The 15,109-nt window shown below is 35.3% G+C and overlaps 1 protein-coding gene across 5 annotated transcripts in view; it reads left to right on the plus strand.

Moving 5' to 3' along the window:
• CNTN4 (contactin 4) overlaps positions 1-15,109 on the plus strand; it is a 1,178,424-nt gene that overhangs the window by 1,009,605 nt on the left and 153,710 nt on the right. For all 5 annotated transcript variants that reach the window (XM_031954124.1, XM_031954148.1, XM_031954139.1 and 2 more), the window contains one exon: positions 14,107-14,257. In XM_031954124.1, the coding sequence (XP_031809984.1) occupies positions 14,107-14,257 (151 nt within the window). The remainder of the gene's footprint in view (positions 1-14,106; positions 14,258-15,109) is intronic.

Consider the following 15,109-nt stretch of genomic DNA (forward strand, 5'->3'; position numbering starts at 1 on the left):
ATACTAATCATACATCTGGATCCTCCAGAGCCATAAAGAAAATTTCCTCTAACTCTGGGGGTGGGGAGGAATCCCCCAAGTCATGAATAAGAAATGCAATGATTAGGATGCATAAACTTGATAAGCTTTTACCTTAATCGTGTTTTATGCATTCAGCCTAGGTATTTAATGTGCATGTGACATATCCATGTTTGATGGATTGCAACTGCTTGCCTCCTAAATAATTAACCCGGATGCTAGACTGAATTAGATTGGCAAATAGAATGCAGATATTTTCACCTTTAGGTCAATAATTTAGATCAGGCTTGGCCATTAGTAAGAAAGGTAGAAATCGGTAGCCCTTTGTTGATTGTAACTGGGGTTTGGGAATCGATTATTTATTTTTCTCTATTGGATATGTATCCAGACCTTAGTAACAGCCAGAGTGGTTAGTAATAATTGAAATTTCTGTGAGCAGTAGTTCTGCTAGATATTGACTAAATCAACAAATCTGAAAGCTGCTGATTAGACATATATGCTTCTTCATCACCATCATCATCATCATCATCATCATCATCATCATCATCCTATGTCTGATGCTTAAAGATTTCAAAATGTTTGGTATCCATTATCCCATTTGATTCTCAAAACAGCCTCTTTAGATCAGCACCATAGATAATTTTTATTCTATAGATCAAGGATACTGTGGCTTAATGAGATAAAATGATTTGCTCAAAGTCATATGTCTAGTGAATGCCTAAAATGGAATTTATCTATTGACTGCAGGCCAAATGCTTTTGCCACTACTCATATTGATCCACACATATGGGATGTGATGTGTGCCCACACAGTGTTCCAGTAGTCCAAAAGAGGAACTGATCCACTTGGATAGGTCTAGAGTGTAATTTTATCTGTTGTTGCATGTGTCTCCTGTGTATAAGTGTTTTTCAGAACATAAAAGTCAATATTGTATGACTGTTAGATGTGAAGCCAGTTATTGGTGATTATTTGAATCACAAGCAACTTAATATTGAACAGAGATTGAGGGAATTACCCTCCAGTGATACAGATGGCAGCCCATCCATATCTGAACATCTTGTTCAACTCTCATTCATATTTTTCTGTAAAACTTATGGATGTATGTGGGGGTAGGAAAAGGAAAGAGTTTCACCTCTTGGGCTTAAGACCTTCCTCTTGTTCTCTTGACATTAAATAGATACTAATGGAGCATAGATACCATCTCTTAGATGTTTCTTGCTCTTAACAAGTGTAAAGTCCATCTTTAGGCCCACTCAGGGCTTTTAAATCACTTCCCCTATATAATTACTTAATGTGTTGCACCCTGCTCCTACCTATTAGGAACCTCTCTAATGTCCAGTGAGTGATCTTCAATAGAATATTTTCAATAGAACATCATCATATTTTGTCACAGAAAAAATATTGGTGGTCATTAAAATAATTGTGTGATAATTTGACCTATTCTTCTTTTCTTGTCTAATTTTAAGCCTAACGCATACAATCAAAGCATTGTATTCTTGCATTTACTAGAACTTGGTTAATATCTAATTTATTGATTCACTAGTGAAATCCAGAGAAATCCACTTGCAATGAGCCTCAAAGGATCCGAGAGCACAGTTAGGTATTCACCGAGAGTGTGAATTTATGGGGTGCCTTGATGTATCCAAAGGAGATATCAGGCAGTTATATCTACTGTTCTCACCCCCAAGAAACCCTGCTTAACTGTCTGTCATAATGGGAATTGCCCAGGCAGTTTTGTGGCGGTCATCTGACCCTGGTGTAGACATTCAAAATACCACCAAGTAATGGATGATGCAATTAAAACAAGGTGCAAACTGGAACAATTATCTGGTTAGTTTGGCATTAATTCAGATGATTGGTTTCCAAGTTACAAAAGCATTCAGATGGAATTCGAAGTTATTTCATGCAGACTTCATTAAATGCTTATCTACAAGGGAGGTTGATTTTTTTTACTATCCAGTTGAGCTGGATTATGAAAAATTCAAATCATTTGAAGTGTGGTCAGCCTCCAGCAAGAGGGCAACTTGCCTTCTCTAGCCTCTAGAAGCCTTCCAGTTAAGTGCCCACATTATCAGAAAATGTAGGAGGCTAAATTCAAGTAGGCTCTAAATTAGAAACTGGGAATTATAGCTATAATCACATGAGGAGATTCCAATTATGCTGAAGAACTAAAATAATAGACAAACCCAAATTCTTAGCCTTTCATCAGTGTTGTCACCAAAATTTAAGGTAAATATTCATGAAGATAAATTGAGCCCTGACCACTTGGTAGCTATAGAGAAAGGTACTCTTGGGTAATGAAAAATCTTTATTCAGGTTTTTATAAGTATATGTTTATCATACCATCTGGTCTAGTCCTTGAAAAGAGATTCCCAACAGAAATGCCCTACCTCACAGCCCCAATTTATTTTTAAGCCATTATAACTAAAGATAGAATGCTGTTCAGCTTTCTTCTCAGGGCAAAAAAAAAAAAAAAAAAAAAGTAAATTGAAGGAATGTCTATCAATTAGGGATGGCTCAATAAACTGTGATATGTGTTTATGATAGAATAGTATTGTTCTATGGGAAATGATGACCAGGATGCTCTCGGGAAGAAAAAAGACCTGGAAAGTCCTCCATGGACTCAAAGTAAAATGTACCATATACAAAGTAGTAACAATGTTCCAAGATGACCAGCTATGAATGACTTTGCTATTCTCAGTAATACAATCATCCATGACTACTCGGAAGGACTTATGATGAAAAATCCTATCCATACCCAGAGAAGGAACTGATTGTATCTGAATACAAACTGAAACATTCTTCTTCTTTTTCCCTTTCTCTTTCTTTAGACTTAATTTTCATTTAGGTGGGAGATCTATGTTGTTTTTTTTTCACAACTTGACTTTTATGGAAATATTTTGTATAACTTCACAAGTGGTTTCTTAATAGTGAGTGAAGATAAGGGAGATAATCTAGAACTCAAAAAATATAGAAACAAATGTAAAAAAATTCTTGTGAATGTAACTGGGGAAAATGTTAAATAAACAAAACAAGCTAGAATACTGTTATTATCATTTTCATTTTCGCCATTGTTGCTTTTCCTCAATCCTTTGACTTCTTTGATGGGCCATGTGACTTTCTTCTTCTCCTAATCATAGTGAACAAATATGAGTTAGTATACACCATAGGGATATAAGTATAGGATTTGCTATAAAGAAATTGTACTTAAGGAAGATAGTATTGGTCCAGAATTCTCTTCTCTCTCTGGATGACGGCATCCCCAAATTATCAAACTTCGGGGAACTCAAAAAAGTAATTCCAAGGCCACTGCTACCCTTTTCTTTTTTAGAAACCTGGATTCTAGGAATCTCTTTTTTCTCCTCAAGAGTCTAGTATTACACAGAAAATCTCTTTTCATTTATCCAGAACACTAGGATTCAAGAAATCTGTTGGATCATATTATGAGAATTTATGCAGTTTGCATATATCTATTGCTCTAAGGTTACTATTATTCATTCCTGGAGATGAGGGGAACTTATGCACATATGAAACTTTCCCTATTTTCTCAAGTACCTAGATCCACTGAGATATTTTACTTTCTTGAGATTTCTTTGGAAAAGATTCCTTATTCTTAGGCACAAAATGATGTGAATCTGATGATATCACAGGGTGCTAAGAAAACCCCCAAAATTTCCTTGATTATGTGCAAAATGAAACTCCACCATTAGATATTCATTATTTGAGGTCCTTATTTTTCCCATTACAAACCCAAAAGTCTCATCATTGGGCACATGCCTTCAAAGAAGTAAAAAAAGATGAATAGAAAAGCTTTGTACATATCAAAATATTGATAGTAGAATCTGTAATGATAGAAAAGAGCTAGCTATAATAGGGTTTCCATCAACTGGGGCAAGGGTTGGAGAAGCTATAATAAATATATCAATGCAATTCACGAAAGAAGAAATAAATAACAAATAAAAGGAATTCAGAGAATATAAGGAAGATTTATAAGAATTGGAAAAGAGAGAGATAATCACACCCAGAAGAATAATGTTCAGTGACTCTAACAATGCAAACGAAAAGGCCACTAAGGAAACTGAACTATGAGTATTTGTAGTGATCAGAATTAGAGCACAGAAACTGAACTATGAGTATTTGTGGGGATCAGAATTAGAGCACAGAAACTGAACTATGTTATTTGTGGTGATCAGAATTAGAGCCCAGAAACTGAACTATGAGTATTTGTAGTGATCAGAATTAGACCACAGAATGAAATATTCCTTCCTCTTGGTAGAGAGGTGGGGGAAATCACAAAGGCAGAATGTTGCATGCATTGTCAAACTTGGTCACTATATTAGTTGTATTTGCTGAACTGTTTTAAGGAAGGGAGCACAATATAACTTTGCAAAATTTGAAAAACAAAAGTTTCCAATGAAGATGCCTTAAATATAAAAAGACATGTAAACATTTTATAGGAAATGATGGCAGCTAACTGGAAGTAAGGTTCTGTGGCAGTGTGGTATAAGCCCAATGGGAAGACAGACTATGAAAAGGAATAGAAGAATATTAAAGAGATAGATGGAAACTTACCAAGGACAAATTTCAACTACCTTTTAGTGATTTTGCTGAGAGCAATCTTGTATAAAGGTGAACTTCAGTCCAAACCTCTACATATTATTACAAATAACAAATGGACCATCTCTTTCAATGAACTGTAACTATATATGAAGAAGCTCATACACAGTGCCCATCTAACTAGTTGCATGCACAATGACTCAAGAAATGTGTCTGGTTCTATGTAACTATACTAACATCATCTCACTGACAGAGAAAAGTTTTGAATGAATGCACTATAGATTTTATTTTTATTGTATAATGAGATAAAATGTGGGATAATAGCCTGTGTGAAATACTGAACTTTTAAAAGGCCATCTTTACACAGTAACTATCAACTGTCTTCCCAATGATGTTTCTATAGACTAGAATATTCATCAGAGATGTGACACTGGAAAAGACCTTCAAGGTCATTATTCCTACCACCTCATTTTAGAGTCCCGATGTCCAGAGGAGATACCTGATGCCCAGAGGGAGGGAATGATTTGTGTGATAACTAACCTGCTGTAATAACTAGATGAATGTCACACTTTCATGCTCCCCAATTGGGGCTACAATTCTAGATTAGGCTTAGGAGTTAACTATCGGCAAAGTCTTGTGCCTTGTAGAAATGATTGCTGATTCATAGAACACTTATCTTCAAGAGTCCCCCTGTTGGCCACTTAGAGTAATTAGCATCAAAGTGTGGTGAAGCATAGCTTAGTTTATATAGCATAGTTTAATTAAATAAAAATAAGTGCTTGAGAACTACATTAAAAGCTTTTCTCAGCTCACTGCTTCTGATCATTTTAATGAATGTAGACTGTAACATGTTACCAACAAAGAAATGAACAGGAGCAATAAAGCAAAGGATATCTTTGGTGAAATGTGTAAGAGGAAAAAGACAAGTCAGTCATAAAGGCAGAATTGTACCTAAGGTTGAACACCTGGAACTTTACCCTAGGGCATAAAAATTTACAGGTTGTAAACAACACTTTGTATTTCTTCAGCAGGTTAAAACAATTGAGATTAGCTCCCAAATAGTAGGAATAATTGATTCAAATGAAAAGCTATTAGGTATATCCCTTCTTTTGCCCCCTACTACCCCACCCAGGAGAGTAGTTTTCATGCCTTTTTTTCTCCTTTAATGAAATGATACCCTACGATCTTTCCACCAACATGCCAATAGCTGCTTGCCCTAGTTTTAATTTTTTTTTGCTGCTTATTATCATACAATAAAATAGCAGTGATACAGTGGATAGAAATCAGCCTGGAGTTAGTAAATTTACATATAGTCTCAGAAACTTATTAACTTTGCTAGTCTAGGCAAGTTATTAAACCTTTGTTTGCCTCAGTTCCCTCTATTGTAAAAGGGGGCTAATAATATCCTCCCTCTCAGTTTGTTGTGAAGATTAAAAAAGATAATATCTGTTAAAAACACAGTGTAGAGCCTGGCACATAGCAGACTCACAAAATACTATTGCCTTCCCCTTCTCTCCCCTGTTATCTTTCAATATAGTGAAAATAAATAATTGATGGCAGCCCTTTATCTCCACTGGCATTCATACAATTTAAGGATCAAGAAGAAAAAGTCCCAGCACATTAGAACTATTAGACAGCATGAACAAAAGTCCTGAACAATGGGCAGGCATGTATGGCTTCCCCTATCAGGGAGAACACAATTCTACTGAAGTATCAATGAGATATTGGTAGATTGCTGGTATGCTTATTAGGCAGAAGAAGTTCAGCAGATATAACTCATTAATCTGCTAGTAGAATGATGCCCTAGTACAGGAGAGGTGCTTAACACAGGCTTGTTGATTGATTAATTCGCTTCCATCAACAACGTTTACATTGAAAGAGCTAGAGGTTTATAAATGATTATAAATGAGTGTCTTTTAGAATTGTCATAAACACTCACAAACTCAAAATCCTGGAGAATTCACTGTTTTTGGACATTAGGCTTTAATAATTTGTTCTCCACAATCCCTTTCCTGGGAACTTTGACTAGATTTTTCTACTCCCAACCCATTTCAGAATGAGACCATGAGAATAACTATTGGAGCTTTGCCAACACTCTGCCTGGTCATGAGTGCTCTTTGAAGTTTCAATATAAACACCCATAGAAAGGACAGTCAATGGCCACATGATTATGAGAGCTTCTCCTTGTAGATTAAATAGGGAGGGGCATATGACAGGATCCTTGAGTGGTCAACTTTTTATCTAAGTTTTTCATTAATTCTAATTATATTTAAAATTTGTAATCATTAATTATTTTGTGAATTTCTTAGTTCTGAAGACATTAGCAACTACTCCCTCTGTAAGATATTATTTTTTTCTCCTCCTCCTCCTCTTCCTTCTTCTTCATCATCCTCATTTTAACTACTTTTTCTGACTTGAAAACACATTCTGCACTTTGCAAGAAATTGTCTCCAGAATGTAATTGGGGTTACTCATCAAAAAGTTATTTTATGATTTTTTCAGCCACATTTTCGCATTGTGAAATTTAGATGTGAGGTTATGAAAAGTGCATAGACCAACTCCTCCAGTGTCCATCAGGCTAACTTGTCAAATCCCAATTGTTCATATGAACAAGTCCTATATGGGATGTAGCTTATCCAGTTATGAAGTTTCTTAATCAAGAAGTAATGAACTTCCTGTCTTCTGTCTCCAAGAAGCTTTTTGCTGAGAGGCAGCATGGAGTAATGGGAAAAGAAAAATACATAATAATTAGACACAGAAGATCCATATTCAAATACCAGTTCTGCCACTTACTATCTGATTGATGTTGGGCAAGTTATCTGATCTCCCCAGTCCTCAGTTTCCTCATTTGTAAAATGAGAGGATTTACTAGATAGCCTCAGAGAAAACTTTTTTTGTTTGCTTTGAATTTTTTTTTATTAAAGCTTTTTATTTAGAAAACATTTGCATGGGTAATTTTTCAACACTGACCCTTGCAAAACCTTCAAATTTTCCCTTCCTTCCGCTTCCCCTCTCCCCTAGAGGGTAGGTAATCCAATACATGTTAAATATGTTAATAACATGTGTATACATATTTATACAGTTATCTTGCTGCACAAGAAAAATCATATCAAAAAAGGAAAAAAAACTGAAAAAGAAAAAAATGCAAGAAAACAACAGAGAGAGTGAAAATGCTATGTTGTGGTCCAGACTCAATTCCCATAGTCCTCTCTCTGGATGTAGATAATTCTCTGTGAAAACTTGTACTCTAAATTTATGATTCTAGGGCCAGTGATCCTGCTGCCCACACCTATTAACTGTATAACTTAGACAAGTCACTTAAACTCTTCTAGTTGATTTTCTCATTTGCAAAATGGGATAATGCTCTTACTTCATTAAGTATGCTATGAGCATATAAAGTACTCTAAAAACCTTCACATGTTGCATATATGTTGACTATTCTTGTCGTTCAGATTAAATGGAGAATCTTTCATAAATTTAGAGCCTAAAGGAAAAGTTTGGTGGCATAATAAATAAAATATTACACCTGGAGCTAGAAAGATCTGAGTTCAAATTTGGTCTTACACACCAGCTCCACAACCATGAGTAAATAATATCTATTTGACTTAGTATGAGAATAATAGCTTTCCCCTCCCCAGAGTTGTTGGGAGGATAAAATAAGATAATAAAGGACTTTGCAGACCTTAGAGTACAATATGAATGTTAACTATTATTATCACATGTTAGCCAGGAAAAGCACTTGAGAGATTATCTAATCTAGCCTCATTTCTACAGATTACAAAGAGTTATATGATTTATCTCTATGGTAAGGAAATTCTTTAAAAATTCAAACCACATCTAGTAAAGTCATTTTCTATTGTCTTTGTTTTCAACAGGTGTAAGAACTTATTTTTTTTCTAACGTGTACTTTTCTTGGTTTCACATTCAAAGGAGTCTCTGATTTTTAAAGTGTATTGGGACAAACTGCCAAAATTTATAGTTTTGAAATACAAGAAAATGAAGCCTAGAGTTATCATATTATATTCACCAAGAGATTAGTTCATCCATTTCAGAATCTTTTCCCATAAAGGGCTTTTGAATGTCCATCTCTTTGAACAGTATTCTATTTCTGAATTTTCTATGAAATTGCTAACAAGACTTACTCAATTTTCCCATAGAATTAGTCTTGTAAACTCAGAAATCTTTAAGATATTGATAGCAGGGGGATTTGGTAAATTACACTTCAATATATTACACAGAGAGATTTCGTCTTGAAAACTGGGAGTATATTTATCAAGCACAGAGGATTAAAATACAGTATGTGTTGACTACTTTGGGGAAATTTTAGCTCAAAGGCAATCAAACAAAATAACATTCTTGCTTAGGGAATTAAATGCTAATCCAAAAATCTTCAAAATCCATTTATATATCTAGAATATAAAGAGATATGTCTCAATGGGGAGATACCAAGTGCAAGAAAATGCTTCAAAGCCCCAGGCCAACTATGGTGTAAAAGTGAGAGTGAAAAAGAATAGAAAGGTCTGTCCCAGAGGGGAAAATGGCATAAGTACATTTTTCCAAGGAACACATTTCATGTTTGTGGAGTCTTCAAACCAGTCACAAGGTTAGAGATGACCAAGTAATTACTCTACAGCTCCAAATGGCTCAGTTGTGTCTGACTCTTCATGACCCTATTTCAGGTTTTCTTAGCAAAGATTCTGGAGTGGTTTGTCATTTCCTTCTCCAGTGGATTAAGGAAAAGAGAGGCTACACTTAACCAAAGTCACATAACTAGTGCTGTGAATGTCAGAGGCCATCTTTGAACTCTAAGATCCTCCCTACTCCAGGCTCTGCAGAGTATCCTCTGAGCTCCAACCTCCAAATTACAATTTTGTTTAAAAAAAAGAAAAAATAAAGAATACAAGGATATGTTCCCATAAGAAGCACCCTGATAATAGATAAAAGATAGATTGATAGATAATAGATTAGTCAAGCAAGTGGATGTGTGTGTGAGAGAGGCAGAAAGACAGAGACAGAGAGAGAGAGAGAAGAGAGAGAGAGAGAGAGAGAGAGAAGAGAGAGACAGAAAGAGACAGACAGAGAAAGAGAGAGAGAAACATTCCACTTATTTTGTATCAAGCACTATGTGAAGCACTGAGATTACAAATATAAGCAATCAACTCAGCTTCTGCCTTTAAAGAGCTTACATTCTAATGGAGAGCTGAAAAGCAGGATGCAATGGTAAACTATATACTTCTGCATAGTTTGAGGCACTTAACCCAATGTCTGGCACATAGTAGATGCATAATAAATTCTTGTTAACTTGAGTTAACTTGACTGATGGCCAAGAAATTAAGAGGATGCTTACATCTAAGGAAGATGGAATACAAGCTCACTCAGCCAATCCAAGGTGGTTCCTGGTGCTTCATTTCCAGAGGGGAAGAGAGGAGGAGATGGAGATGAGGGACAGACTGGAGGTGGCAGGGTTTAAAGCTGTCTCTTCTCTATTTTTATTCTTCCACATATTATCCAACCTGGGCAAGAGCACACATATGCTAAGGATACCCCTCCCCCTCACACACCCTCTAACCCCTTGAATTAGCACTGAATTAAAGGTCACAAAATTCCATTTGTTCATCTTGTGATGTTATCAGAAAGAAAGTAGCAATAGAAAGAGTAGCAGAAAGTAATGGTGGCCTGCCTTTACTCCAACTCCCTACTCTGGTCTGTTTGGGCCATCTGGCTCCTACAGGTGAACTTATTATGTTCACCCACATTCCTTCCATCTTAAGAGTATGGTCCATCAGTTTTGGAGGACACACACTTTACCACCTTGCTCAAGGACAAGAGCAAGAAAAACTAATTTCCCTATTAATAGGAAAGTGTCTCTTTTTTATTGTTAAGGTTGTGTCATATTATGTGTGAATTTTTAATTGGCAACTTTCATTCATTTCATAACATACTTTTCCTATCATTCGTTATCCAATGTGCCTTCCCATATAATAAATATATTTATTATATATAACATATTGTTATATATAATTATATTATATATATATATATGGCTACAAAATAGAAAACAAATTCCATAAAACCAACAGATGTAATTCATGTCTGCTAGTATGTTTAACATGCCATACTCCCAGTGACTCAATGAGTGAGCTTGACATAAGCTCTTTTGAAAATGTTGGCATAATTCTTTAAAGAAATGATTGATGAATATTTAGAAAGAGAAAGAGTGACTACAAAGAACCAGCCTGGCTACATCAAGAAGAAGTTATGCTGGACTCATCTCATTTGCTTTTTTTGATAAGATTGTCACACTAGCAAATAAGGGCAACATTGTGAATATAGTTTACCTAGATGCCAGCAAAATATGTGAGATAGTACCTCATGCTATTTTTCTTGGGAAGATGAAGACATAGGGATTAGATGAGGCTAAAGGGTCTTTGCCTTTTTTTGTGCCCCAGACCTCTCTGGAAATCTGGTGAAGACAATGGACCCTTCTGAGAATAAGTTTTGTTTCCTGTGTTTATGATTGAAGGAAATGCTACTTTTGTAGAGGTTTATGCTAATAATGATATAATAATAATATAATATTATATGATATTATAATAATAACTTTTCCCATTCCAAGTTTATAAGCACCCAGAAATCTATCCATGGATTATTTGGATGTCCCTATACTACAGATTAGAAGTATCTCACTTAAATGGCTCCATAACTGGTTAGATAATCAGACTCTGACATGGTTCAAAGTCCCCATTGCAGGAGATCTCTAGTAAAGTACCCCAATAACACTTTTTGTCAGGACTTGAATAAAGGCAGAGATGTCACTCATCAAATAATTGCAAATGACACAAAGTTGAAAGAGAGAGCTAACACATTAGATGTTATAGAGGCAATATTGATAAGCTTAGAGTATGGAGTTGAATCTAGTAGGAGGAAATTCAATAGTGATATAGTTTAAAACTTGTATTTGGCTACAAAAAGGATGGGAAATGAACAGTTTCAAAAGTACCAAATGGGGGAGTTGTAGTTAAATTTCAGTTATTCTGAAAAAAATCTAGAATTTTTAATGAACTCTGTCAGATGATAAGTCAATCAGCTAATGTAATCTTGGTCCACATTAAAAGAGGTTTGACTTCTAGGAAAATGAAGCTGAAATATTGTGCTCTGTTCTCAGAAGTTATATGGGATATTGTATTGAGGTTCAAGAATAATATTGATAAAGTAGAAAATGTCCCTAAGAGGGCAGCAAGAATGGTGAAATGCTTATAATCTATGTCATATGGGGATTGGTTGAAGGAATTGGATATACCATCAAGAGGAAAAAATTCAAGAGGTATATGAAAACTGTTTCAACTATTTGGAGTTCTGTCATGTAGAAGAGTATTTAGAACTTTTCTGTTTAACTCCAGAAAACAAAACCTAAAATAATAAGTAGAAGTTTCAAAGAAAATTTAAGTTTGATGTCAGGAAAAACTTTTTAACAAACAGAGCTGTCCAAAAAAAAAAAGGGAATGAATACCTTGAGAGATTGTGAAATCTCCCTCCTCTGAGGTCTTAAAGCAAAGATTAGATGATCACTTGTATGATATAATGGGGATCTCTCATGTAGGGGCTATATTAGATGGTGATTGGGGTATAATGCTTCAATTCTATAATTCTGCCAATCAGCTCCCCAGTTCTCTTAGGAATTTTAAGACGTATATTTTCCCCCTATATCCTCTAAGGCCAAGCTTGGTAGTTATGATTATATAGTGTTCAGTTTCATTTTATTGTTCCTTCCATTTATGTTGTCATGATCATTGTATAGATTATTTCTGAGGCTTATTCACTTCATTTCTTCCCATGAAAGTGATTTTTTTAAAATTTCTTATGGCAATAATATTACATTTAATTCATGTCACCAATTGGTTTGGCTATTTTCCAACACAATAGCCAGCTGGCTTTGTGGCCTGATAAATAGAATATGAATTTTATTTTGCATCCTGGTTCAGATACTTACTAAATGATTCTGGACAAGTCACTTAACCCTCTAAGCCTCAATACTTTTGCGAGTGCCTCCTTCCCATTATTGTTGTGAAGATCAAATCAAATAATCTGTTAAAGTACTTTGTAAATTTTTAAAGGGTGATAAATGCTGGCTCTTATAATAATAACTTTATTACATATTCTTTGACAGACTGTCAAAAAAAGTGATATAATGAATATTTTGATGTACATGAGGTCTTTCTTTGTATTCTTGACCTTCTTGGAGTTTAGAACCAGATGTAGCATTTCGATACCAAAGGTCATGTACATTTTAGTCACTTTTAGCATGAATACAACTTGGGAAGCTGTCTGCCATTCAATTCCATTCTCAAACAACTTGCAGATTCCCTATTATCAAACCTTTACCTTGGTAGCCACTATTGCTTCATTGAAGTCCCACTAAGAAGCTGAGGTTTGATAAGGTTCCTAAGGTCAATCATTGTTACTCTAGAAATCTAGTAAGCTTATATTACTCTGGAGAGAAAAGAGATCTTCAAAAGGATGTTCATTATCTTCCTTTTGGGGAAATCCAGATATCCTTTGCCTCCTTTCCTTTTGGGAGAAAACTATTTTTCAGTGGCATTTCTGAGTAACCTTTGCAAGTCTATAAAGGCAAAGTGAAAAAGTAAGATTTTTTTCCCTAGTGAGCAATCTTAACAATAATGCCTCATGCAAGACAAGCAATATCTTGTGTCTGGAGAAAATAAAACAATTACATATTGTATTACCCACTTCTTCATCAAGAAGGAAAGGAATGATAGTTTCTGATATATCACAAGAAATTCCGGTGAAGACAAGTACTTTGCTCGTTTGTTCATTTTAGTATGAAACAATGCTTTTAAAAGAATAGGGAAATCCCAGTGCCAAAATGATCTCTCTTCATACAGGTCAATGACTCAACTATAATTTGCTGTCTTAAAAAGTTACCTGGGACAGGAAACAATTAAGAAATTTAGATAGTGTGTATGAGGCAAAATTTTGAATGTAGAGCTTCCTTAATTTAAAACTAACATTCTATCCCATGATACAAGTGGGAAAGCATTGCCTCTGGAATCAGATGCCTTTGGTTCTAAATCTGCCTTAATGTGACTTGTGTATCTGTGTCAGATCACTTGGCCCCCCGAGTGTCAGTCTCAGTCTTTACTGTAAAATGAACATGTTGGACTAAATGGTCCTTGCTCCATCCCTATGTCCACCATATATTGTGCCAATGCACCTTTCTAACATGATCACTGCTTGTATGACATGAGATTTTCAGATAAAAATAATTGAATCAATTATCCATACATTTTCCCCAATACAATTTATTATAAAGACATGACCGTTATTTTTTTCTTCTCTTAAAATCAAAGCCCTATTTTGTATTCCCATCTGTGGTAACTCCCATTCTGTGATAAAATTGATATTTTTAGGCAATGAAAGATAGATAAATAAAGGTCAAGGTTTATTTTACTTTGTTGCCCATTTTGTCACCATCAAATTTTTCCTCAATTGAGTTGCTATATTCTCTTTCAGCTTTGGGTCCAGATTTCTCCAGAACTCTTTTGAAAAGGATGACCCTTGTTAAAGTAGGAGGCGAAGTTGTCATTGAGTGTAAACCAAAGGCTTCCCCACGGCCTGTCTATACATGGAAAAAAGGAAAGGAGATCGTAAGAGAAAATGAACGGTAATGTCCAAAAGTCACTCTTCCTTTTGTATGCTTTGAAAACAAAAGCTTAGTTGGAAATGAAAGGCTTTCTGGTTCAAATGTAACCACCAACTGGAGTAACAGATATTTGAAATGGAAGAGCACGTTGATAAAATTGAATTGAGAGCAAGATTTCTTAACATTTTTTTATGTATTGCAAAGGTCCCTTTGTAAGTCTGGCCAAGCCTATGAATCTCATTTCAGAATAAAGTTTTTAAATTTATAAAATAAAATCCATAGTGTTACTAAGGAACTAAATTATGCAAAGGAAATTTAGATGAATTTTTCCCCTTTAAGTTCACAGAGACTCTGGAATCTGTCCATGAACTCCTTGAGGGTCTCTAGACCCCTGATTGACAGCATCCACTCCAGAGTGAGGCAACTGGGTGCAGTGGAAAGAATGCAAGATTTGGGCTCTAAGAATGTTAATTGAAATCCCATTTCAGCCATATTATTGGTACCTTGGACTACTCATTCAACATCCCTCATGGACAGGCTTCAGTTTCCTCAAATGTAAAATGAAGGGTTTGGAGTACTCAACCTCTCTAAGGGACCTTTTAACTCTAGATCTATTATAATAAAACCATTGTTTTCCAACCCAAATAGCCCTGAGCGCCCTCCAAATGCTCTACCTTCCCGGAACCACAGGCAAACCACAGCTCAGGAAGTAAATTCCCTGAGCTGGAAAAAAAAAGAAAAAGGAAGCAGGACTGGAGAAGGAACAGGAAAAGAATGTCCTGAAAAGGAAAATGCATCAGTTTTTTTTTTTTTTAAGAGAGAGATAAATTGGGTTTTGTTTGTTTGATTTTAAGTTTTTAGGTTTTAAGAACT

This window comes from Sarcophilus harrisii, chromosome 1 (assembly GCF_902635505.1).
Source record: "Sarcophilus harrisii chromosome 1, mSarHar1.11, whole genome shotgun sequence".
Taxonomy (NCBI): domain Eukaryota; kingdom Metazoa; phylum Chordata; class Mammalia; order Dasyuromorphia; family Dasyuridae; genus Sarcophilus; species Sarcophilus harrisii.